Genomic DNA, 25,322 nt, shown 5'->3' on the forward strand with positions numbered 1-25,322 from the left:
GCCACGGACTTGGAAACAATCTCTATGAGAACTGATTAAACGAGTTATTTAGCTTAGAAGAAAAAGGAAATGTCTAAAAGTGCTTTGATGAAGATATTCGAAATTACAGATGTCTTTGACAGCCTTGGTCTCAGCAGTAAGTTAAGGTTAGGTTTATAATGTCACCCGTAGCAATGAATACGATCTCGAGGAAAACCATTTGACCTCGGCTAGGGTAAGGTACTAACAGGATTATTATCATATGGAATGATATGCTAATCAAGGATTTGAAATCACCGTACTTAACAAACCATCAAGCCCATGAATAACATTATTTGCGCCCCCGTATTTATGTATAAGGAATACAAGTACGTATCTATCCAGAAATCATCTGTTTGCCTTCCTTCTCATACTTCACAATCCTCCATGGGCCACTGCTGTTTCCTTTACTTGGTACTATTTCTTTTTGAATTCTTCAATTTGTACGTATTTCTAGCCATTTTACGAGAAGTCATTTCATATGTACTCTTAAGATACCCCTTCATATATGTATTTTTCTTTACATGTATTTCACCAGAGTCTTGGATAATCATACACAACCTTTTCCTCTGCCACAGTTGTACGTACGTCTCATGAGATCTCAACTCTCTCTGTTTTCCCAGTACTGAACTTGCTATCATTTGGGGTGATCGCCGTGAGCTACGTGCTCATGTACCTGGCAGCGCGGGACACCCACACGGCAGCACGGATGGGCGCCGAGGCCCGGGCCGGTGACGCTGGCATGGCAAGGAGGATGACGCTCATCGTGGCTACAGACGCCGCCTGCTGGCTGCCCATTATATTCCTGGGCATCGCCTCCCTCTGCGGCGTCACCATCCCACCCAAGGTGAGGCGTCCCACTGTTTCCAGCAACTCCTCCACGGTAGCTTGCTTCTTCCTCATCGTATCATATCGCCCTTCACACGCTGGTACAGAGGGAATGGAATTCGTTTAATGGCATATGGAATCTTTATCTGAGGATGGGTTACATTGCCGAGTTTATGGAACACCGTATATAGCAAAGCAATGGTCTTGGGTTTAAACCTAGCTCGTTGGCAGACTAACCCAGAGCAGAACTTGTGCTAGAATCACCATTTTCCACCTACTTAGTAATAGGTTTCAGTATAATGTTAATTCAATACAATACATACAAACACCCAACAGCCAGGATCGAACCTGGGATCCCTGCGTGGCAGGCGGGAGCTCTAGCAGTAGCGCTCCCGCCTGCCACGTAGGGGTCCCTGGTTCGATCCTGGCTGTTGGGTGTTCGTATGCTATATGGAAGTGCGCATTCACATGCACTATATTCGCACACACACACACACACACACACATATATATATATATATATATATATATATATATTTTTTTTTTTTTTTTTTTATACTTTGTCGCTGTCTCCCGCGTATTGCGAGGTAGCGCAAGGAAACAGACGAAAGAAATGGCCCAACCCCCCCCATACACATGTACATACACACGTCCACACACACAAATATACATACCTACACAGCTTTCCATGGTTTACCCCGGACGCTAAATGTGAATAAGAGCAAGGTTATTAGGTACAGTAGGGCTGAGGGTCAAGTCAATTGGGAGGTGAGTTTGAATGGTGAAAAACTGGAGGAAGTGAAGTGTTTTAGATATCTGGGAGTGGATCTGTCAGCGGATGGAACCATGGAAGCGGAAGTGGATCATAGGGTGGGGGAGGGGGCGAAAATTTTGGGAGCCTTGAAAAATGTGTGGAAGTCGAGAACATTATCCCGGAAAGCAAAAATGGGTATGTTTGAAGGAATAGTAGTTCCAACAATGTTGTATGGTTGCGAGGCGTGGGCTATGGATAGAGTTGTGCGCAGGAGGATGGATGTGCTGGAAATGAGATGTTTGAGGACAATGTGTGGTGTGAGGTGGTTTGATCGAGTAAGTAACGTAAGGGTAAGAGAGATGTGTGGAAATAAAAAGAGCGTGGTTGAGAGAGCAGAAGAGAGTGTTTTGAAATGGTTTGGGCACATGGAGAGAATGAGTGAGGAAAGATTGACCAAGAGGATATATGTGTCGGAGGTGGAGGGAACGAGGAGAAGAGGGAGACCAAACTGGAGGTGGAAAGATGGAGTGAAAAAGATTTTGTGTGATCGGGGCCTGAACATGCAGGAGGGTGAAAGGAGGGCAAGGAATAGAGTGAATTGGAGCGATGTGGTATACAGGGGTTGACGTGCTGTCAGTGGATTGAATCAAGGCATGTGAAGCGTCCGGGGTAAACCATGGAAAGCTGTGTGTAGGTATATATATATATATATATATATATATATATATATATATATATATATATATATATATACTCGTATAAGTTGGGAGCAACTTTTCTTTGATGCACATAGAATTGAATACAATAGCATATTTTGAGTTGTTAATCGTTCTCATGTTCTCTGATTGTCCATAGTTATCCATTCATTTCAGTCAAGCTTTCGCCTTCACAGAGGCATCTTCAAGAATCTGAAAAAAAGAAATGCGTCACAAAACTTGGATATGATATGTAATATGCAAACAAAATATAAAAACAGCACATAGCACATCAAAGCAAGGGTAAACACTATAGGGAAACGAATTAACAATATCATGACTGGTAATATGCGTTATAATCTAAAAGCAAAATATAGAAACCGAAATATAGAAAAACTTAGTTGAGGAAACATGGAAGAACAATTAATTATTATATGAGGTAGGAATAAAGTTCATCACTAAATACAATACTGAGTGTTCATTACGAGCAAACAATATGGTAATTCGCTCTGGAAGTGTGAATCGTACCAATGTCGTATACGAGTACCGATGCAATATTGGGGACTGTCAGCCTCACCACATACTTGGACTTGCAACCTGTACCCTGAGCCGCCGCCTCTCGCTCCACTTACAAGAAGGTGGAATCATACATCATGAACAAAAGCATGGAACGAGACTAACGAGGGAGATTATAGTGAATAACACCAAAATCATTACTAGTTGTAGTGATCAGAGGAGACTACAGATATTAGATGCCAGTCACATAGGAGAGAAAGCACCTGTCATCAACATCCAGACAAACATGACCAACGCCATACAACTCTTTCATGGCCCGCCAGTAAGACGTAGACCTAAAGCTGTTTTAGGACGGATGGTACGTGTCACTTACTCGCCACAAACTACCAAGAAGCCATTCTAGACAGCAAGAACGCGCCATTGACCAACCTGGTCCTGTGTACGAAGATGAGAGAGAATCAGACGAGCCCAACCTGATCTCAGCTCCACATCCGAACAATAGCCGTTTCTTTTGGCCATACTTAGCGTATTTAGTAATGGACTTTCTATATCCCTACCTCGTTTAATATTGTTGTGTTTTCTCAACTGTATTTTTTTCTATTTTTGTTTCCATATTTTGTGTTTAGATTGTGACTCCTACTATCCTTTGTGATATTGTTAATTTATTTCACTTTTAGTGTTTTCCCTTACTTTTATGTGCTATGTACTGTGCTTTTTTTCCGGTGTTTTTCATATTTTGATTGCGTTATACATATCATATCCATGTTTTGTGACGCAGTTTTTCTCTTTTGTAGATTTCTGATAATGCCTCTGTGAAGACGAAATCTTGATTGAAATGAATGGATAACTTTGGACAACTGGTAGTAGAGCATCCACCTCAAATTAGAATGATAGTAGAGCATCCACCTCAAATTAGAATGATATAGAAAATCAGTGGACATAGGAAAGAAGATTGAGAACTCTTAAACTCTTAATATGATGTCGATTTCAGTTTGACGTGCATTAAGGAAAACCTACTCTCAGCTTAAACTGATTATAATATATCAGTTGTCCGTGACTGTAGTTATGAAGTTGAAATCGCACTTAGTTCATACATCTTCATTCAGCATGTAATTTTTCTTTGCATGTGGCACGACATGTTTCGTGGAGACAATCCACCTCATCAGGTGCCAGTACTTAAAGTGATCTAAATCCCAGCATCGCACTTTGAGTTCCGCCGTCTATCACCAATCTGTATAGACCAGCCACTGTCTGCTTTGTCCAAAGTGGACAGCGGTTGGTCTGTACTGATTGGTGCTGGTCGGCGGTAGTCCAATGATATTTCTCGTGGTACAAAATTTATAGGTAATAACTGAGATAGCATTACTTTAGTCAATACAAGGATCATAATCTTTAACACGATTAAGCAAGGCATTCGATTCTTCTCGCATTCTTATACAATATCTATGTTGCTTAATGTTGTCACACGTTACAAAATTGGTATGCTCTTATCCCCCTTATCTATTTTCTTTACCAATTTCATGTTGTAATACTTGGCTAAGCTTTCGTAAGGACTTCTTCCCCTAACTGGAGGCTTTGAGGTAAGACATAGAGTGGAGGATAAAGATATGGAGATTAGATTTGAGCTAAGTTATTGTAAATCTGTGACCAACACAGATCATCACATCAACTGGTAGGTGAGTGAGCTAAGACCATCGTGACTTCTGTACCACAGGTGTTCTCCTGGATCGCTGTGTTCGTCCTCCCGCTCAACGCAGCCGTCAACCCGGTGCTCTACACTCTTTCCACGGCGCCGGTACGGAAGAGATTGGAACATGCGCGCCAGAGCGTCAAGACCAGACAGTGGAGATCTGCATCAGCCATATCAGGTTAGCAGGTGCAAGGAACATAGAGCTACCTTACTGGGAGGTTCGTGTGAGCTGTATCATAACAGGTGAGACTGGTACACACGTTACCTCACCAAGTCAGTGTTACCTTAATGGGAGGTTAGTGTGAGCTGTATCATAGTAGGAGAGACTGGTACACACGTTCCCTCACCAAGTCAGTGTTACCTTAATGGGAGGTTAGTGTGAGCTGTATCATAGTAGGAGAGACTGGTACACACGTTCCCTCACCAAGTCAGTGTTACCTTAATGGGAGGTTAGTGTGAGCTGTATCATAGTAGGAGAGACTGGTACACACGTTCCCTCACCAAGTCAGTGTAAGCATCATCATGTGTCACATAGTATCAGGGCACACAGGTGTTGGCACACAGTTATTTGGGCCCCTAATGTTTCACGTCTAACAATACTCAGTGCAGTAGTAACCCAGATGATAAACTTAAGTCTTGTTATCTAGTGAAGAGTTCTAGAGGTAGTAACTATGTAATGAAAAGTAAATCGATAAGGAAATCCTTGAATGAGCTACTAATTCAGTCCACAAATTTGATGAGCTTCACGAGGGCTGTGAACTTCGTCCTAATAACTACATTGGAATAGTACTTTTAAGTCGCAGACTTCTACAACGCACCTGTAGGATGGTGCACCCAAACATCACATGGAGAAGGATGATCATGATACACGACAACAGTTGGTGGACAATGCAAAGATCTTCAGACACTGTAGTAACAGTTTTAATAAGATTTTATCCTTCTTCTTACTAACATAAAACAATAGCAGACAGTTCATGGCACACTTGTCTCCAAGTCTTTACTCCTCCTCCTCCATCCATCAGGGAGTGCATAGCTTTCCCTTGGTTCTTATACATCCCGTTTTTGTGTATGCCAAAACCTGCGTGTTCAAGAATTTGTTACATTTGATTGTGTTAGTTTGCCTTAAGAGCAGGAAAAGCTCACAATTTTGTATTCTCCGAAAATATAGTGAAAATGGCAATTGAGAATTTATCTTTCCAGCTTTTTGAAGAACAGCGAACATGTGTTCGTACTTTCGTTAAAGCCAAAGAGGAACTGGTTTATGGATCATGCCTTAGTCTTTCATGAAACATGCCTGTTGTCTGCTGATGTCACGGCACTGGTGGCAGACTCAAATGAGAAACTGCTTAAGTAGGTCTCTAAATCTCGTAGAGTATGTGAAAGAAGGAAGTTCAGAGTAAGTGTGAATGAAAGCAAGGCCATAAACTTTGGTAATGCAGAGAGACAAGTTCGTTGGGATGTGAGTTTGGATGGAGAAAAATTGGAGGAAGTGAAGTGTTTTAGATACCGGAGAGTGGACATGATAGTGAATGGAACCATGGAAGTCGTTGTATAGATGAGGGGGCGAAGGTTCTTAGAGCAGTGAGGAATGTGTAGAAAAGGAGGGTGCTGTATGGAAGGGAGAAAATGGGAATGTTTGAAGGTATGGTAGTCCCAACGCCGTTGATTGGATGCGAAACATCGGCTGTAAATGAGAATGTACAGAGAAGAGTGCGTAAGCTGGAACTGAAATGTTTGAGAATGATATGTGGTGTAGGGGGGAAGGGCTTGGTCGAGTAAATCATGTTAGGGCAAAAGACTGGTGTGGTAATATGAATGATATGGGTAAGAGAGTGGGAGAAGGAGTGCCGAAATAGTTCAGACATATGGTGATATTGAGTGAGAATAGGTTAACATAGAGGATATATGTGTCAGAAGTGGAGGAAACAAGAAGGGGACACCAAATAGGAGATGAATGGACGGATGAGACATTTTTGAGTGCTTGAGGCCTCCACATGAAGGAGGGTGAAAGGCATGCACGTGATAGAGTGAATTAGAGTAAAATGGTATACAGGGGTGATATGATGTCAGTGTAAACAAACCAGGGCATACGAAGCAGATCAAGGAAAACCATGGAAAGGCCTTGTAGACAAGGGACTGTGGTTTTGGTGCACGATACATGGCGGGTAGAGAATGGATGTGAAGGAATGGGGCCTTTCTTCGGCTCTTCCTGGCGTTACCTCGCTAGCGCTGGAAACGGAGAACAAGTATGAAAGAAAAAAAGAATATATAAAGCGTGTGTACGAGTAGGAAGAGAGAACAGTGAATGGTTCCAAGTGAAAGTCGGTCTGCGGCAGGGGTGTGTGATGTTCCCATGGTTGTTTGATCTATTATATGGAAGTGGTGGCGAGGGAGGTAAATGCAAGAAACTTTGGGGAAAGGGGAGAGTATGCAGTCTGTTGGGATGAGAGGGCCTGGGGATTGAGTCAGTTCTTTTGTTCGCCGATGATACAGCACTGGTGGCTGACTCGAGTGAAAAACTGCAGAAGCTGGTGATTGAGTTTGGAAGAGTGTGTGAAAGGAAACGGCTAAGAATAAATGTGATGTGAATAAGAGCAAGGTTATTTGGTTTAGCATGGTTGACAGACAAGTTACATGGGTGGTAAGTTTGAATGGAAAAAATGGAGGAAATGAAGTGCTATAGATATATGGGGCTGGACTTGACAGCGAACGGAACCATGAAAGCGGAAATGAGTTATAGGGTAGGGGATGGAGTAAAGTTCTGAGAGCGATGAAGAATGTCATCATGGAGAGCAAAAGTGGTTTTGTCTGAAGGAATAGTAGTTCCAGCAATATTAGATGGTTACGAGGCATGGGCTATAGATAGGACTGCACAGAGGAGGGTGGATGTGTTGGAAATGAAATGTTTTAGGGCAATATGTGGTGTGAGGTGGTGGTTTGATCGAGTAAGTAATGAAAAGGTAGGAGAGATGTGTGGTAATAAAGAGTGTGGTTGAGAGAACAGAAGTGTTTGTGTTGAAATGGCTTGGACACATGGAGAGAATGAGAGGTAAAAGGTTGTCAAAGAGGATATATGTGTCAGAAGTGTAGGGAACTAGGAGAAGCAGGAGCCCAAAGTAAAGGTGGAAGGATGGAGTGAGAAAGATTTTTAGCGATCGGTGCCTGAACGTGCAGGAGGTTGAAAAGCGAGCACTAAATAGAGTGAATTGGACATGCCATCAATGGACTGAACCAGGGCATGTGAAACGTCCGAGGTAAACCATGGAAAGGTCTATGGGGCCTGAATGTGGATAGGGGGCCGTGGCTTCGGTGCATTACACATGATAGCTAGAGATTGAGTGTGAAAGAATGCACCAAAACCACAGCTCCCTTTTCACATCCAGGCCCCACAAAACTTACCATGGTTTACCCAAGACGCTTCACATGCCCTGGTTCAATCCATTGACAGCACGTCGACCTCGGTATACCACATCGTTCCAATTCACTCTATTCCTTGTATGTTCAGGCTCCGATCACTCAAAATCTTTTTCACTCCATCCTTCCACCTCCAATTTGGTTTCCCACTTCTCGTTCCCTCTGTCTCTTACACATATATCCTCTTTGTCAATCTTTCCTCACTCATTCTCTCCATGTGACCAAACCATTTCAATACACCCTCTTCTGCTCTCTCAACCACACACTTTTTATTACCACACATCTCCCTTACCCATTTATTACTTACTCGATCAAACCATCTCGCACCACATTGTCCTCAAACATTTCATCTCCAACACAAATACTGTCCTCCGCATAACCCTATCTATAGCCCATGCCCCACAACCATATAGCATTGTTGGAACCACTATTCCTTCAAACATACCCATTGTTAAATCCACTCCCTGATACCTAAAACACTTCACTTCCTCTAGTTTTTCTCCATTCAAACTTACCTCCAAATTTTCTTGTCCCTCAACACTAATGAACTTAATTACTTCGCTCTTATTCACATTTCCTCTCAGTTTTCCTCTTTCACACACATTATCAAACTCAGTCACCAACTTCTGCAGTTTCTCACCCGAATCAGCCACCAGCGATGTATCATCAGCGAACAACAACTGACTCACTTTCCAAGCCCTCTAATCCAGAACAGACTGCATACCTGCCCCTCTCTCCGAAACTCTTGCATTCACCTCCCTAGCAACCCCACCAATAAACAAATTAAACAACCATGGAGACATCACGCACCCCTGCCACAAACCAACATTCATTGCGAACCAATCACTTTCCTCTCTCCCTACTCGTACACGTGCCTCTCAGCCTTGATAAAAGCTTTTCACTGCTTTTAGCAACTTGCCTCCCGCACCATATATTCTTAATACCTTCCACAGAGCATCTCTATCAACTCTATCATGTGCCTTCTCCAGATCTATAAATCCTACATTCAAATCCATTTGTTTTTCTAAGTATTTCTCACATACATTCTTGAAAGCAAACACATAATCCACACATCCTCTACCACTTCTGAAACCACACTGCTCTTCCCCAGTCTGATGCTCTGTCCATGCCTTGACCTTCTCGGTCAATACCCTCCCATATAATTTCCCAGGAATACTCTACAAACTTATACATCTGTAATTTGAACACTCGCTTTTATCTCCTTTGTACTATGTCACTAAGCATGCATTCCGCCAATCCTCAGGCATTCACCATGAACCATACGTACATTGAATATCTTTACCAACCAATCAACAGCACAGTCACCCGCTTTTTTGATAAACTCCACTGCAATACCATCCAAACCTGCCGCCTTGCCGGCTTTCATTTTCCGCAAAGCTTTCACTCCCACCTCTCTGTTTACCAAACCATTCTCTCTCACCCTCTCACTTCGCACACCAACTCGACCAAAGCACCCTATATATACCACTCTATCATCACACACATTCAACAAACCTTCAAAATACTCACTCCATCTCCTTCTCACTTCATAACTACTTGTTACTTCCCCATTAGCCCCCTTCACTGATGTTCCCATTTCTTCTCTTGTCTTACGCACGTTATTTACTTGCTTCCAGAACTTCTTTTCATCCCCCCTAAAATTTAATGATACTTTCTCACCCCGACTGTCATTTGCCCTCTCCTTAACCCCCTGCACCTTTCTCTTGACCTCCTGCCTCTTTCTTTTATACATCTCGCAGTCATTCGCACTACTTCCCTGCAAGAATCGTCGAAATGCCTCTATTCTTTTACTAACAATCTTACTTTTTCATCCAACCACTCACTACCCTTTGTAATCTGCCCACCTCCCATCTTTCTCGTGCCACATACATCTTTTTTCAGCACACAAATCTACAAGTTCTTCACTATTTCCATTTACAACACTGAACACCCCATGTACAACAATTATATACTTAACTGCCACATTACTCACCTTTGCATTCAAATCACCCATCACTATAACCCTGTGTCGTGCATCAAAGCTGCTAACACACTCACTCAGCTGCTCCCAAAACACTTGCCTCTCATGATGTTTCTTTTCATGATCATGTGCATAGGTACCAATAATCACCCTTCTCTCTCCATCTACTTTCAGTTTTACCTATATCAATCTAGAGTTTACTTTCCTACACTATCATATACTCCCATAACTCCTGCTTCAGGAGAAGTGCTACTCCTTCCTTTGCTCTTGTCCTCTCACCAACCCCTGATTTTACTCCTAAGACATTCCCAAACCAATCTTCCACTTTACCCTTGAGCTTCGTTTCACTCAGAGCCAAAACCTCCAGGTTCCTCTCCTCAAACATGCTACTTATCTCTCCTTTTTTCTCATCTTGGTTACATCCTCACACATTTAGACACCCCAATCTGAGCCTTCGAGGAGGATAAGCACTCCCCGCGTGACTCCTTCTGTTTTCCCTTTTAGAAAATTAAAATACAAGGAGGGGAGGGTTTCTAGCCGCCCGCTCCCGTCCCCTTTAGTCGCCTTCCACGACACGTGAGGAATGCGTGGGAAGTATTCTTTTTCCATATCCCCTATATATGTGTGTGTGTGTGTGTGTGTGTGTAAATATGATGATCACATTTGTCAGTGATAATAGTACGAAGGTGAAATCGCACTTCAGTGATTCATACAATTTTTCTTAACATGTTTCGTGGACACAATTCATCTCATCAGGTGCCAGTACTTAACAAAATTATTTAAATCCCAACATCACACACGAGTCCCGCCGTCCAGCACCAATCAGTACAGACCAACCACTGTCTGCTTTGTCTGGCCGTAACATTTGAAAGGGAAAGTGATTCAATGAGGTCACGTGGAATGGTGGCTGACTTGTGTAGCTGAGGTGTGCCTTGAAGAGAATTTATTTTTTTTTGTTTTCGTGTTTTGCCAATTCTCTCATAATGATTTGGTTAACGTTAGGATTTGCTTTAGAATAGCCTGGAAACAAATGGAACTTCTTAATATGAGCAATGTTGACAGATTCAATGGACGTTGCGTGAGGCAGAATCAGCAGAGGGGTATAAAATAACGGGATTTTCATGATTAGGTGGATAGTCTCCACGAAACATGTCGTGCCACATATATAGAAAAATTACATGTTAATTTTCATGAACTACTGAAGTGCGATTTCACTATATATTACATATATCATCCCTGGGGATAGGGGAGAACGAACACTTCCCACGTATTCCCTTCGTCTTGTAGAAGGCGACTAAGAGGGAAGGGAGCGGAGGGCTGGAAATCCTCCCTTCTCGTTTTTTTTTTTTAATTTTCCAAAAGAAAGAACAGAGAAGGGTGCCAGGTGAGGATATACCCTCAAAGGCCCAGTCCTCTGTTCTTAACGCTACCTCGCTAACACGGGAAATGGCGAATAGCATGAGATAAATATATATATATATATATAATATGAGGAACACGTCTACGTTTTAACTAGCATTGCAATACATTCACTTGTAGGTCTGCCTCTCCCAACAGGAAGTCTCCTGGCGTCGTCTTTCAAAGCCCGAATGGCAACCGATTTGACAGACTTCGGTCAAACGAGCGACGGCGAGGCTCGAACCCCCAGCACCAAGTCTGCCGTGTGTGTGTACGCCTCCGCCACCTCTCGTTCGCAAAAGGTCGTTCACTACGTGCAGAACCCTGGCGCAGGCGAGAAGAAGGCCGTCAATGGTTCGGGGGGAACAACTTCGCTACCGCTCTCTCCAGAAGGTGTGGACGACGAAGGTCACAAGCTCCTTTGCCGGGAGGGGTCTTCAAGAGCGGCAGGAGTCCATAAGAGCAAGGATCCCGGGGCGATGGAGCTGGTGCCCCTGAAGGAACTCACGACGGCGCTCCCACCGACCAGGAGCTCCTCACGCAAATTGATCGCTGGCAGGGGGAACCTGTCGGATAATAGATACAATTAAATGGTTGACAGTCTGATGAAGATTGAACACTGGGAAGCACCATGACCCACTCCTACTACTACGAGAAAACACACTTTAAGGCTCTGCTACTACTATACTGCTGCTCCTACTACTACTGCTACTGCTGCTACTACTACTACTACTACTACTCCTCCTCCTACTACTTCTGCTACTACTCCTGCTCCTACGCCTACTACTACTACTGCTGCTCCTACTTTTACTACTACTACTACTACTACCTTGTTCTCAACAACTGTATTGCTCGTGTTATATATCTTATGCTTTCCATACCTTAATCAGTGTTTGACGAGTGTATCGTGATTACTGAATACAGAGGAAAAACACATGTATGTATTGTCGTTTGTATGTATCTTCCAACATGAATATCTTGTACGTGAAGCGTCATACAACTAGGAACATGCACAGGTAATTATGGAGACTCTGTAAACATTGTGTAGATCAATCATTACAGTTTAGTGAATAACGTAAAATTTGGTGTTGATATATCTAAAAGTCAGCATTACTCAGATAACGCGTGATATTTATCATCATACTTACATAGTGAATGATATTTATCATTCCTTATACAATGATAATCTGAATCTAACATATTCAGCACAAAACGTTTTTCTCACAGCGTCGAATTAGTGTTTCCTTTTCACGTCCTGCCAAGAATCTTATTTGTAGGTGAATTACTCCGTCTATAGCCGTAGTTGCTTCGTAAAATCTGTTTTTCGACAAGTCTCGCAGGACCGTAGTAGCTATCTGCAAGTTGCCTTTTACTGTATTCGAATCACAGTTTCTTTCGAGCATGTCTCATTCTATCCTCTTCACCTGTGGGCAAATGTTTCAATCAGTCACGGAATCGCGCCCTTCTCTTGGTCGAAGTTGTAAGACGAGGATGGTAGGTCTACCGTAGGTTTTTAGCTCTAACGTATAGCATTACTTTGACCTTGGCTGTAAAGCAAGAAAATGCTGAGTTTGATCCGGGATTACTTCAACAGATGAGGGGGATATGTTCATTTCACAAATGTTCAACATTCATCCTGTCCAGGTTTTGGGAGATCTTAGTTGCAGTACAGCAACACGATACACAAGCCTCTAGCTCTTGTTCTCTTATATTCAAAATCTCGTGATGCATAAGGGCATGTAATGTGATGCATAAGGGCATGTAATCAGTACAAAACATTTCAAAATTTACAATCATGGGTGGAAACTTAAGACCTTCGGCCCACGTAGTCCTCAAACCTAGACACTTCACATGCCCTGATTCAATCCATTGACAGCACGTCGACCCCGGTATACCACATCGATCCAATCCACTCTATTCCTTGCCCGCCTTTCACCCTCCTGCATGTTCAGGCCCCGATCATTTCAAGCCAGGGGTTTTTGACTAGTCTGTTCCGAAAACTGGACTTTTCTTCTAAGACCAAGTGGCCCCAGAACTGCCTACGTTAGCGGTCCTGAATCTACCAGACTAGAACATCAGATCCTCCGAAACCATTGCTGTTAAACATCCCAGGTCGAGGAGTGAAGGGGACCAATAGTCAGTGACAAAAAGTTCGTTATCCAGGAGGAAAAGACTTAGTTTTTAAAGGATCAAAGTGATCAATGAACCCACCACGGCGTTAAGGATAGGAGCCAAAATTCGGTCAGTGATAGATTCGAGATCCTTAAAACCGACAGAATCCAGGTATCCTAAACCATAAAACCAGAACCTCGTCAGCAATTAGGCTGTAATTCACTTGTTCTTTAGACCAGGGAGTCCCCAAGAACCAGTGGAGGAAGGCTAACTCGACCACTCACCTAGAGCAAACCACAAGTTTACAACCAGCAATCCTTCTTGTGTTCGCTGATATCTAAACGACGCCTAAGTTTGTTTTAGAGTGTAGGGGGCTTTCGGTAGGTCCTTGGGCCTAAAATCTTCGGTTCATTAAGCAGCTAACTCTGCAGATGGCTAATTAAACGTTTCATGAATAAGCAACAGTATTGATTCGTTCACGAGACTACGTAAGAGTATTACCATATATCCCCTCTTTGCCGGATGGTGGAGGCTTCTCTCGATTCACTGTCGTATATTTCACAGTCAAGGCTGTTCCTGGACAAGAAGAATTATCATCATCAATGTCTTGGATCATTAAGTGATACTGATGAAATACCTAGATTAGATGTTTCATGCAGATGATCAAGGTGTGTTGCAGTTCCATGTTACTGACCCTTGGTGCACTAGAAGGTTTCCAACAACCCAATGTAATAGGGAGAGTTAAGGTCACATGGGGAGAAAAAAGACATTTCTCTCATCAGAATGTTCATGCCTGGAGACACCAACTATGATCAGGTAATGTGGGGAACAATTCAAGGATGATGATTCATAAGAAGATATACTGAAGGATAGTATTCGTGTATGAGTGTCTCCAGGTTACCAGAGTAAACAATATGTGAAGGACACATGTAGTTTTCCCTTGATCTTATAGCCAGTCAGACACATGGTTCCTCTAAATGTCTAAGTAGAGACAAACAAGATTTTGTTTCTCTGCGTTTGTAGAGGATCATCACATTTATACATTCCGAATCCACACATACGTCAAATGATCTTTATTTATTTCATTCTGATTACTCCAAAGTCGATCTTCAATAGACGAGTCCTGATGTTACCCAAGACATCTTTCTCAAGGGGTTTGTGCATGCCAAAGCCACGATCCTTGTTGCAAGGAAATGTAGACTCCTATGGAGTGATGAGGTTCTATGACAAGACTGTGTATTACCACTGACAAACCACTTGACAAGACTGTATGTATTACCACTGATAAACCACTGGACAAAATTGACTTCTCATTCAGGGTGTAACCTCATACAAGTGGAACCCGGTGAGAACTGTCTGTTGATCATGGACTGTAATGATATAATCAAATAAACGATACATAGTCGTTACGATATGTCATATATACATACCTTAACTACAGCATGCATATATATATATATATATATATATATATATATATATATATATATATATATATATATATCCATCCCTGGGGATTGGGGAGAAAGAATACTTCCCACGTATTCCCTGCGTGTCGTAGAAGGCGACTAAAAGGGGAGGAAGCGGTGGGGGGGCTGGAAATCCTCCCCTCTCGTTTTTGATTTCACAAAAGAAGGAACAGAGAAGGGGGCCAAGTGAGAATATTACTTCAAAGGCTCAGTCCTCTGTTCTTAATGCTACCCCGCTAACGCGGGAAATGGCGAATAGTATGAAATATATATATATATATATATATATATATATATATATATATATCCACCAGCGTTGTATCATCGGCGAACAACAACTAACTCACTTCCCAAGCTCTCTCAACCACACTCTTTTTATTACCACACCTCTCTCTTACCCTTTCATTGCTCACTCGATCAAACCACCTCACACCATATATTATCCTTAAACATCTCATTTCCAACACATACACTCTCCTCCGGACAACCCTATCTATAGCCCACGCCTCGCAACCATATAGCATTGTTGGAACCACTATTCCTTCAAACATACCCATTTATGCTCTCCGAGATAATGTTTTGCCTTCCACACATTTATCAACGCTCCCAGAACTTTCGCCCACTCCCCCACCCACTGACTCACTTCCGCTTCCATGGTTCCATCCGCTGCAAATCCACTCCCATAAATCTAAAACACTTCACTTTCTCCAGTTTTTCTCCATACAAACTTACCTCCCAGATGACTTGACCCTCAACCCTACTGTACCTAATAACCTTGCTCTTATTCACATTTAATCTCGGCTTTCTTCTTTCACACACTATACCAAACTCAGTCACCAGCTTCTGCAGTTTCTCACCCGGATCAGCCACCAGCGTTGTATCATCGGCGAACAACAACTAACTCACTTCCCAAGCTCTCTCAACCACACTCTTTTTATTACCACACCTCTCTCTTACCCTTTCATTGCTCACTCGATCAAACCACCTCACACCATATATTATCCTTAAACATCTCATTTCCAACACATACACTCTCCTCCAGACAACCCTATCTATAGCCCACGCCTCGCAACCATATAGCATTGTTGGAACCACTATTCCTTCAAACATACCCATTTATGCTCTCCGAGATAATGTTTTCGCCTTCCACACATTTATCAACGCTCCCAGAACTTTCGCCCACTCCCCCACCCACTGACTCACTTCCGCTTCCATGGTTCCATCCGCTGCAAATCCACTCCCATAAATCTAAAACACTTCACTTTCTCCAGTTTTTCTCCATACAAACTTACCTCCCAGATGACTTGACCCTCAACCCTACTGTACCTAATAACCTTGCTCTTATTCACATTTAATCTCGGCTTTCTTCTTTCACACACTATACCAAACTCGGTCACCAGCTTCTGCAGTTTCTCACCCGGATCAGCCACCAGCGTTGTATCATCGGCGAACAACAACTAACTCACTTCCCAAGCTCTCTCAACCACAACAGACTGCATACTTTCCCCTCTCTCCAAGACTCTTGCATTCACCTCCCTAACAACCCCAACCATAAGCAAATTGAACAACCATGGAGACATCACACACCCCTGCCGCAAACCTACATTCACTGAGAACTAATCACTTTCCTCTCTTCCTACTCTTATACATGCCTTACATCGTCGATAAAAACTTTTCACTGCTTTTAGCAACTTGCCTCCCACACCATATATTCTTAAGACCCTCCACAGAGCATCTCTATCAACTTTATCATATGCCTTCTCCAGATCCATAAATGCTACATACAAATCCGTTTGTTTTTCTAAGTATTTCTCACATACATTCTTCAAATTAAACACTTGATGTATATATATATATATATATATATATATATATATATATATATATATATATATATATATATATATATATTCTTACTTGCTCGCCTTCAACTAGTCTCGGCTCCACCTCACTCCATTGGAAAGAGCATCGCCATCCCGTGCCCCAGCAAGGCAGCGCCAGGAACATACGAAGAGAGGCCACATCCACTCATTCTTTTTCTACCATTAAGTGGGTGCTCAAACACCAGTTGTCGAAGATGATCTACATCATTTCCATCAAACTTTCTTCTGCACAGAGGCATCATCAGGAATCTAGATAAAATCATGGGGAAACAATGCCTCCCTCAGAAAGTCTATGAAATATATAAGGCAAACAACATGGCACAAAAAAAAAGAAGGGAGAACACAAAGACCGATGCAGATTAACCGTATTATAAACGGGTTGTATAAGCAACAACCAAAATACAAAATATTGAATCAGATATATAGAAAACCATACTACTGAGGAGGATTAGTGGATTAGAGTAGGGTACATCATGGATCAAACTCCTCTGCTCCATTGTCTTTACGACCTCTATCAATAGTTTGAGGCAGGATTGAAGGCAAAATTCTAATCACTTATTGACGATACCAAACTAGGGAGAAAAGCCACATCCAGAGATGATTGTGTACATATTGTCTGCACAATGACTTGGTAGGTTACATCAATAGTCAGAGAATTGCCAAGTTAAACCTAATGTGAATAATACAAACGAATCTATGGCATGAGCCACATGTATGAGGAAATGAATAGCTTAGCAATTAAATGACTTCCGTAAGATTCTTCGTGAATATATCAACAGCGACCTTACGTATACAGTGCCATGGCTGAATGCGAGTAACAAAAGTGTGTGTTTATAGCAAGACGTCTCACAGAGCAAGACGTCTCACAGAGCAATATGTCTCACAGAGCAAGATGTCTCATAAAGCAAGATGTCTCACAGAGCATTATGCTCTTCAAATATACTACGTTGGCAAAGTCTTATCTCGACTAATATGTGTTGTTTTCGCCTCCAGACTACGGAGGGAAACTAACATGAACATTAACGACACCCAAAGACGAAAAGTTACCACACATTGATACCGGGACAAATTCTAAGAGTTGAATTCAATTTCCCTTGAGAGAAAGAAGGAAAACAAAAGAGCAACGACCTTTGTACAAGTTTCCGAAATACTGAAGGAAAGTTTCACAATCAATCAAACAGTTAAGTTTCATTTCGCAAGACCAAAACTAACTGTAGGTAACTGATTGACATTCCAAGGGGAAAGGGTTCATTGCTTATGTGGGAAGAAATGTCTTTCGTATATTGACTGGACACTGGAATGGACCGACCACATGATATAATCAATGCCACCAACACTTCGAACATTTACAGATAAGATGATCCTCTTTAAAATCTTTCTGGAATACAAATAGGAACGCTTTTAGCTGATCATCTCATCATCATCAGAAACCAAGGAATGTCTTGTTACGTGGTTTTTTTGTTTTCAAAATGTCTCTTCGTTTCGTACTTATTAGATCGCATTTTGCCACCTTCTACAGTGCATTCCCATTATCATCTTTGCATCAGGGAATCTTTTTCCCAAATTTCAACTTTCCCTAAACTATTACCCCATAACCAATGTGTATAACGTAAACCAACCTCACCACAGCTACCATTGTCCCGTTCACAATTCGTACGAGAAGTGTCGAGAGGAAGGCTATGTAGAAATGTGATCCAGGAGTATGGAAATGTTGGCTCCACTCAGGGAACTTGGCAGCCCTATCAGTCAATAAGTTGCTAATTGAACGTAACGGGAAATGTGTATCGTACAAATTTGATTTCATTTGCGAGCTGCATTTTCGTTTCAAGGTAAACCCAATACTGCGGTCGGCTTTGATCAGCAAAGTTACAACCATTTATTAGTTGGTTTAGATTCCAGAGGTGAAATTTTCAGTAGATTTGTTAATAAGAATTTCAAAGAACTAAAATTAGAATTCCTTTAATGACTATATATATATATATATATATATATATATATATATATATATATATATATATATATATATATATATATATATATATATATATATTTGCCTTCTTTTTCACCTCTTGCACCTTTCTCTTGACATCCTGTCTTTCTTTTATACATCTCCCACTCAATTGCATTTTTTTCCCTGCAAAAATCGTCCAAATGCCTCTCTCTTCTCTTTCACTAATAATCTTACTTCTTCATCCCACCACTCACTACCTATCTAATCAACCCACCTCCCACGCTTCTCATGCCACAAGCATCTTTTGCGCAATCCATCACCGATTCCCTAAATACACGCCATTCCTCCCCCACTCCCCTTACCTCCTTTGTTCTCACCTTTTTCCATTCTGTACTCAGTCTCTCCTGGTACTTCCTCACACAAGTCTCCTTCCCAAACTCACTCACTCTCACCACCCTCTTCACCCCAACATTCACTCCTCTTTTCTGAAAACCCCTACAAATACAAAAGAAGGCAAATGAGAGGTGGGGTGAGAGAGTATTATCAAATTTTAGGGAGAATAAAAAGATGTTCTGGAAGGAGGTAAATAAAGTACGTAAGACAAGGGAGCAAATGGGAACTTCAGTGAAGGGAGCAAATGGGGAGGTGATAACAAGTAGTGGTGATGTGAAAAGGAGATGGAGTGAGTATTTTGAAGGTTTGTTGAATGTGTTTGATGATAAGAGTGGCAGATATAGGGTGTTTTGGTCAAGGTGGTGTGCAAAGTGAGAGGGTTAGGGAAAATGATTTGGTAAACAGAGAAGAGGTAGTAAAAGCTTTGCGGAGGATGAAAGCCGGCAAGGCAGCAGGTTTGGATGGTATTGCAGTGGAATTTATTAAAAAAGGGGGTGACTGTATTGTTGACTGGTTGGCAAGGTTATTTAATGTATGTATGATTCATGGTGAGGTACCTGAGGATTGGTGGAATGCTTGCATAGTGTCATTGTACAAAGGCAAAGGGGATAAGAGTGAGTGCTCAAATTACAGAGGTATAAGTTTGTTGAGAATTCCTGGGAAATTATATGGGAGGGTATTGATTGAGAGGGTGAAGGCATGTACAGAGCATCAGATTGGGGAAGAGCAGTGTGGTTTCAGAAGTGGTAGAGGATGTGTGGATCAGGTGTTTGCTTTGAAGAATGTATGCGAGAAATACTTAGAAAACCAAATGGATTTGTATGTAGCATTTATGGATCTGGAAAAGGCATATGAGAGGGTTGATAGAGATGCTCTGTGGAAGGTTTTAAGAATATATGGTGTGGGAGGCAAGTTGTTAGAAGCAGTAAAAAGTTTTTATCGAGGATGTAAGGCATGTGTACGTGTAGGAAGAGAGGAAAGTGATTGGTTCTCAGTGAATGTGGGTTTTCGGCAGGGGTGTGTGATGTCTCCATGGTTGTTTAATTTGTTTATGGATGGGGTTGTTAGGGAGGTGAATGCAAGAGGTTTGGAAAGAGGGGCAAGTATGCAGTCTGTTGTGGATGAGAGAGATTGGGAAGCGAGTCAGTTGTTGTTCGCTGATGATACAGCGCTGGTGGCTGATTCATGTAAGAAACTGCAGAGGCTGGTGACTGAGTTCGGTAAAGTGTGTGAAAGAAGAAAGTTAAGAGTAAATGTGAATAAGAGCAAGGTTATTAGGTACAGTAGGGTTGAGGATCAAGTCAATTGGGAGGTAAGTTTGAATGGAGAAAAACTGGAGGAAGTAAAGTGTTTTAGATATCTGGGAGTGGATGTGGCAGCGGATGGAACCATGGAAGCGAAAGTGAATCATAGGGTGGGGGAGGGGGCGAAAATTCTGGGAGCCTTGAAGAATTGAAAGTCGAGAACATTATCTCGGAAAGCAAAAATGGGTATGCTTGAAGGAATAGTGGTTCCAACAGTGTTGTATGGTTGCGAGGCGTGGGCTATGGATAGAGTTGTGCGTAGGAGGGTGGATGTGCTGGAAATGAGATGTTTGAGGACAATATGTTGTGTGAGGTGGTTTGATCGAGTAAGTAATGTAAGGGTACGAGAGATGTGTGGAAATAAAAAGAGTGTAGTTGAGAGAGCAGAAGAGGGTGTTTTGAAATGGTTTGGGCACATGGAGAGAATGAGTGAGGAAAGATTGACCAAGAGGATATATGTGTCAGAGGTGGAGGGAACGAGGAGAAGTGGGAGACCAAATTGGAGGTGGAAAGATGGAGTGAAAATGATTTTGAGTGATCGGGGCCTGAACATGCAGGAGGGTGAAAGGCGGGCAAGGAATAGAGTGAATTGGAACGATGTGGTATACCGGGGTCGACGTGCTGTCAATGGATTGAACCAGGGCATGTGAAGCGTCTGGGGTAAACCATGGAAAGTTGTGTGGGGCCTGGATGTGGAAAGGGAGCTGTGGTTTTGGTGCATTATTACAAGACAGCTAGAGACTGAGTGTGAACGAATGGGGCCTTTGGTGTCTTTTCCTAGCGCTATCTCGCACACATGAGGGGGAAGGGCGTTGTTATTCCATGTGTGGCGATGGGAACAAATAAAGGCAGACAGTATGAATTATGTACATGTGTATATATGTATATGTCTGTGTGTATATATATGTGTACATTGAGATGTATAGGTATGCATATTTGCCTGTGTGGACGTGTATGTATATACATGTGTATGGGGTGGGTTACCTCGCGCTACCTCGCTAACGCGGGAGACAGCGACAAAGCAAAATAAAAATATAATATATATATATATATATATATATATATATATATATATATATATATATATATATATATATATATATATGTGTGTGTGTGTGTGTAGCACGACATGTTTCGTGGAGACATCCACCTCATCAGGTGCCAGTACTTAAAGTTATCTAAATCCCAGTACCACACTAGATGCTCGCTGTCCAACAGCAATCCTTATAGACCAAGTACTGTTTGCTTTGTCTGGCCAATAACTGTTGTAAGGGAGAGTGATTAATGGGAGTCACGTGGCGGGGGTTGACCTGGGTAGCTGGGTGTGTCTTGAACAACAATGTTTTCTTGCTTGGATATTCTCTCATAATGAGTTGGTTAATGCTAGGATGGGCTCAAAATTGTCTGGGAAAAGAAATTAAAGTTCTTTTTGATAGTAATTAAAACAGATTCAATGACGTTACGTGTGGTATAATCAGCAGAGGGGTATAGAATAACGGGATTTTCAAGATGTATGAGGTGATCATTTTCATGACAATGTTTAGCGATCGCATTTATGTGGTCATCCCTGCGTACTGCATGACGGTGCCAATAACATCTCTCCGTTACAGTTTTACCAGTCTGGCCTACATAAATATATTTACATGCCTTGCATTTAACGGCGTAAACACTCCCAATTATTGCATGATTTAGCCTACTATTTACTAAGGTCTTACTGATGGTGTTATTGTACTGGAAAACAACACAGCTACGAAACATGAAAAGATTCATGTGACTACTAGAGTCAGAACTGGCATCTTTTACGTGTAGTTTTGGAGGATTTCTAAGACCCAAGTCATAGTTACAAAGAGGAAGACTCCATCCAAATCTATAAACCATGATAATGTAAGGGTTCCAACTGGTCCTTCACAAGAGTCACACTCTCAAAATCTTACCAGACAACGTAGACGAGGGACATCCAACGCGTCCTCATAATCTCACATGCATATGTGTCAGCCATCTAACCATTAACCCACACCACAACAGTGCTAGTATTGCAAGCAGACAGGACACTGCAGGTCTGCTGGTCCAAGCTGAACGGCTTGTTGTACCTAACACACGACAACAAAAAACAACAGTAGAGACTGAAGGTAGCTACGAGGACGCTCGAATCCACAAATATATTGACTAGCGTACATGAGACATCATCATGCCAGTCACACACATTCAGGGGAAGTTTTCAACCAGCCTCACGCTTAACCGTCTTAGTGCTGAACTCACGACCAACTGACAGCAGCAGGTAGCTATGTTCTTTTAGTTCAGAAAATCTAGTTGACCCTTATCTACTTAATCCTCATACAAATGCGCAAATGACGAGTGTGGGAGCTCAGTTGTTAATGGGACAACAGGGCCATTGGTTTTAGCTCATCTTAATGACATAACAGTAAAAGGTAATTTCAATGCCATTAAGAGAATGCTAGAGGGATCGAATCCAAAATTTGATATAGGAACCTGTGGTAAAACTGGAGGGTCCTGACAGCCATTAAAGACATTTGGAAAAGAAACATTAGAATTACGAGTCTTAACTCTATAAGACTGCACAATGCTACGCTGTTGATCAGGTAAAATTTGGAAATGAACTAATGGGTATAGCTACAGTGTTAGAAGATAAGGTGGAATGGAGGCCAGATGAATGGACATTAATCATTCAGCGATGTGAGGTTACCGATGCTGTTACACCATGTGGTAAATTATCAAAGAGTTTACTTGCCCTTAAGATCTTTCTTTAGTCCACCCTCTATCACCCGCGAGAAAACGAGTGAGCGTCAAGGCTAACAAAAGGCATGAGTTGATGTCTCGTAAGTTTACATGTATCCTGGGATTTAACATCGGTCGATTCTTTTTTTTATAATCATGAGACACTTGAAGAGGATCACTACTCTGGATAGTATTAGCTTACCTTACGAAGGTGGAGGTACAAGTCGCAGTTCCAAACATGGGAATTCTCTTGGGTTGTTTCAGAAACTGATTCAGTCATTCAGTCAGTTTAAAGGGAATCTTGGTAGAACTGACACTCCATAAGACGATAGTTGGGACTCTGGCCTTCTACCTGGCTGACAGTAGGCTGACACGAGACCCAACTGGATTTTCCACACTCCAAGCACCGGGCAGAGAAGCTGGAATGGTCAATAGAGAGAAAATTTAGTTTGTTCGACCAAGTTTACCTGAGCGGTCTATACCTAAACATGATGTAAATGTAGAGTTGATTCAACATAACTCTAAAAGTGGTAGACTTGAAAAATGATCGCAGGAATGCAGTGGCTTACGCTAGGGAACCTTTAGGTATAACTTCTTTTATTCCCCACTCCACTTTCCACTGTAATTCAACTTAGTTACTTTCCCTGGAACGCCCCAGTTATCTTCACCTTGTCTTAAATTGTTTGCTAGCCGCTGCCCTAGTGTTGAATATGCTTCCCCTACAACCTTCAGTTCATAGTTTATATCAATCAGTTGATTCAGAAATTCCCACAATGTCTCATCCTCTCGCCTCTTTCTGGATCCTACCCATCATTCTATCCTCCCACTGTTGAACTGTCAGTTTGGGAGTGCAAACCTTCTCCAGTGTTCGCTTTAACTTAGCCACGTCATCTCATTTAGTTCCCTCGTTAAGCACTCAGTCTTGTCTCGGCCCGTACCGTATGGCGCAACACATACATACCCAGCCCTTTCTCTCTCTCTCTCTCTCATCCTCTTTTAACTGCATGGGAAACCCTTGCCTAACTTCCAGGAGCCAGAGCCTTAGTTCCATGTCCTTCCTCGTGAATAGCATCAACTCTGGGTCTACCTGCAACCTAACACGTCAACATCCACACCGCTACCACCCCAAAAACATATCACTAGCACTCCTGGTCCAGCTGTGTCTAGCCACACACACACACACACCGAGTGTTTGTACGCTGGTTATCCATGGCTTCCTCCTCCTCCCCTGACCAAAGCTTCATAGCCTCGCTCCATAACCAGATAGCCAGCCATCTTTACGTAGACTACCTACTGGACGTAAATAGCCTACCTGGCAACCACGCTCGTTCCTACAGAGTCAGAATTTGGAAAAAAAAAAAGAGAAAAAGAAAAGATAATGTACTTAACGCTATTATTGCTAGTAGAACTTACTAGAAAGTATCATTTGATAGTTAATGATGTTCAAGTGAGTTTACCATGGGCGCCCTCAGGTATGGTTTATGTGAAACCTCTTAATTCAGACATTAATGACCCAACTACGCAAATGGACTGCCAAGCATACTTTAACTACTCACTTTCCTGGAAGATAAGGGAAAACCGATAACCTTCTTATGGATACACAACATGACAATTATAAATGTGCGTCATCACGCTGTAAATGGACTCTTAATACCTAACTGGTTGCAACACTAGTAACATAATCAGTCATTAAGCATGGATCCGTGGACGCTATTGCGTTAGATATCTAAGGCTACTCACAGTATGAGAAATAATGTACCATTCATCTTAACTGCTTAGATAGTAACTAGACTCAATAGCTCATAATTACAAGAGTCCTCTTGTTCTCTGGAGTTGAAAGTTGACTCGAGCGTGTAACAGCTGGTCTTAGCTAGATTTTTCAGTACCTGGTCTGCAGCCGGGTCTCTGGGCATGTGTGTGTGTCTGTGGTCAGGCAATGGAACCCTCGTCCTCCATGTTAGGTCGGTCTGCGCTCGCGTTTCCAACACCGGCGCTGGGTCCTGCAAGTTTCTTCGTAGCTGGGATCCAGGCCGCTGCCCTACAGATGCTCGACACGAAGTACCCGACCCATACAGCTGCTCAGCTCGACCAGGCTCGACCATATTCCTCGGCTCAAACAGCTCCTCGTCCCACACAAGCTGTCTGGGATCATTGAGTGAATGTTGAATGCTATGTCTCCC

General features: G+C 42.3%; 1 protein-coding gene across 2 annotated transcripts in view; it reads left to right on the forward strand.

The window, feature by feature from the left end:
* LOC139759014 (G-protein coupled receptor GRL101-like) overlaps positions 1 to 14,146 on the forward strand; it is a 215,754-nt gene extending 201,608 nt beyond the window's left edge. For both annotated transcript variants that reach the window (XM_071680901.1, XM_071680900.1), the window contains exons 25-27: positions 642 to 865; positions 4,526 to 4,679; positions 11,454 to 14,146. In XM_071680901.1, the coding sequence (XP_071537002.1) occupies positions 642 to 865; positions 4,526 to 4,679; positions 11,454 to 11,884 (809 nt within the window). In that variant the 3' untranslated portion in view covers positions 11,885 to 14,146. The remainder of the gene's footprint in view (positions 1 to 641; positions 866 to 4,525; positions 4,680 to 11,453) is intronic.
* Positions 14,147 to 25,322: the final 11,176 nt, after the last annotated feature.

This window comes from Panulirus ornatus, chromosome 32 (assembly GCF_036320965.1).
Source record: "Panulirus ornatus isolate Po-2019 chromosome 32, ASM3632096v1, whole genome shotgun sequence".
Taxonomy (NCBI): Eukaryota; Metazoa; Arthropoda; class Malacostraca; order Decapoda; family Palinuridae; genus Panulirus; species Panulirus ornatus.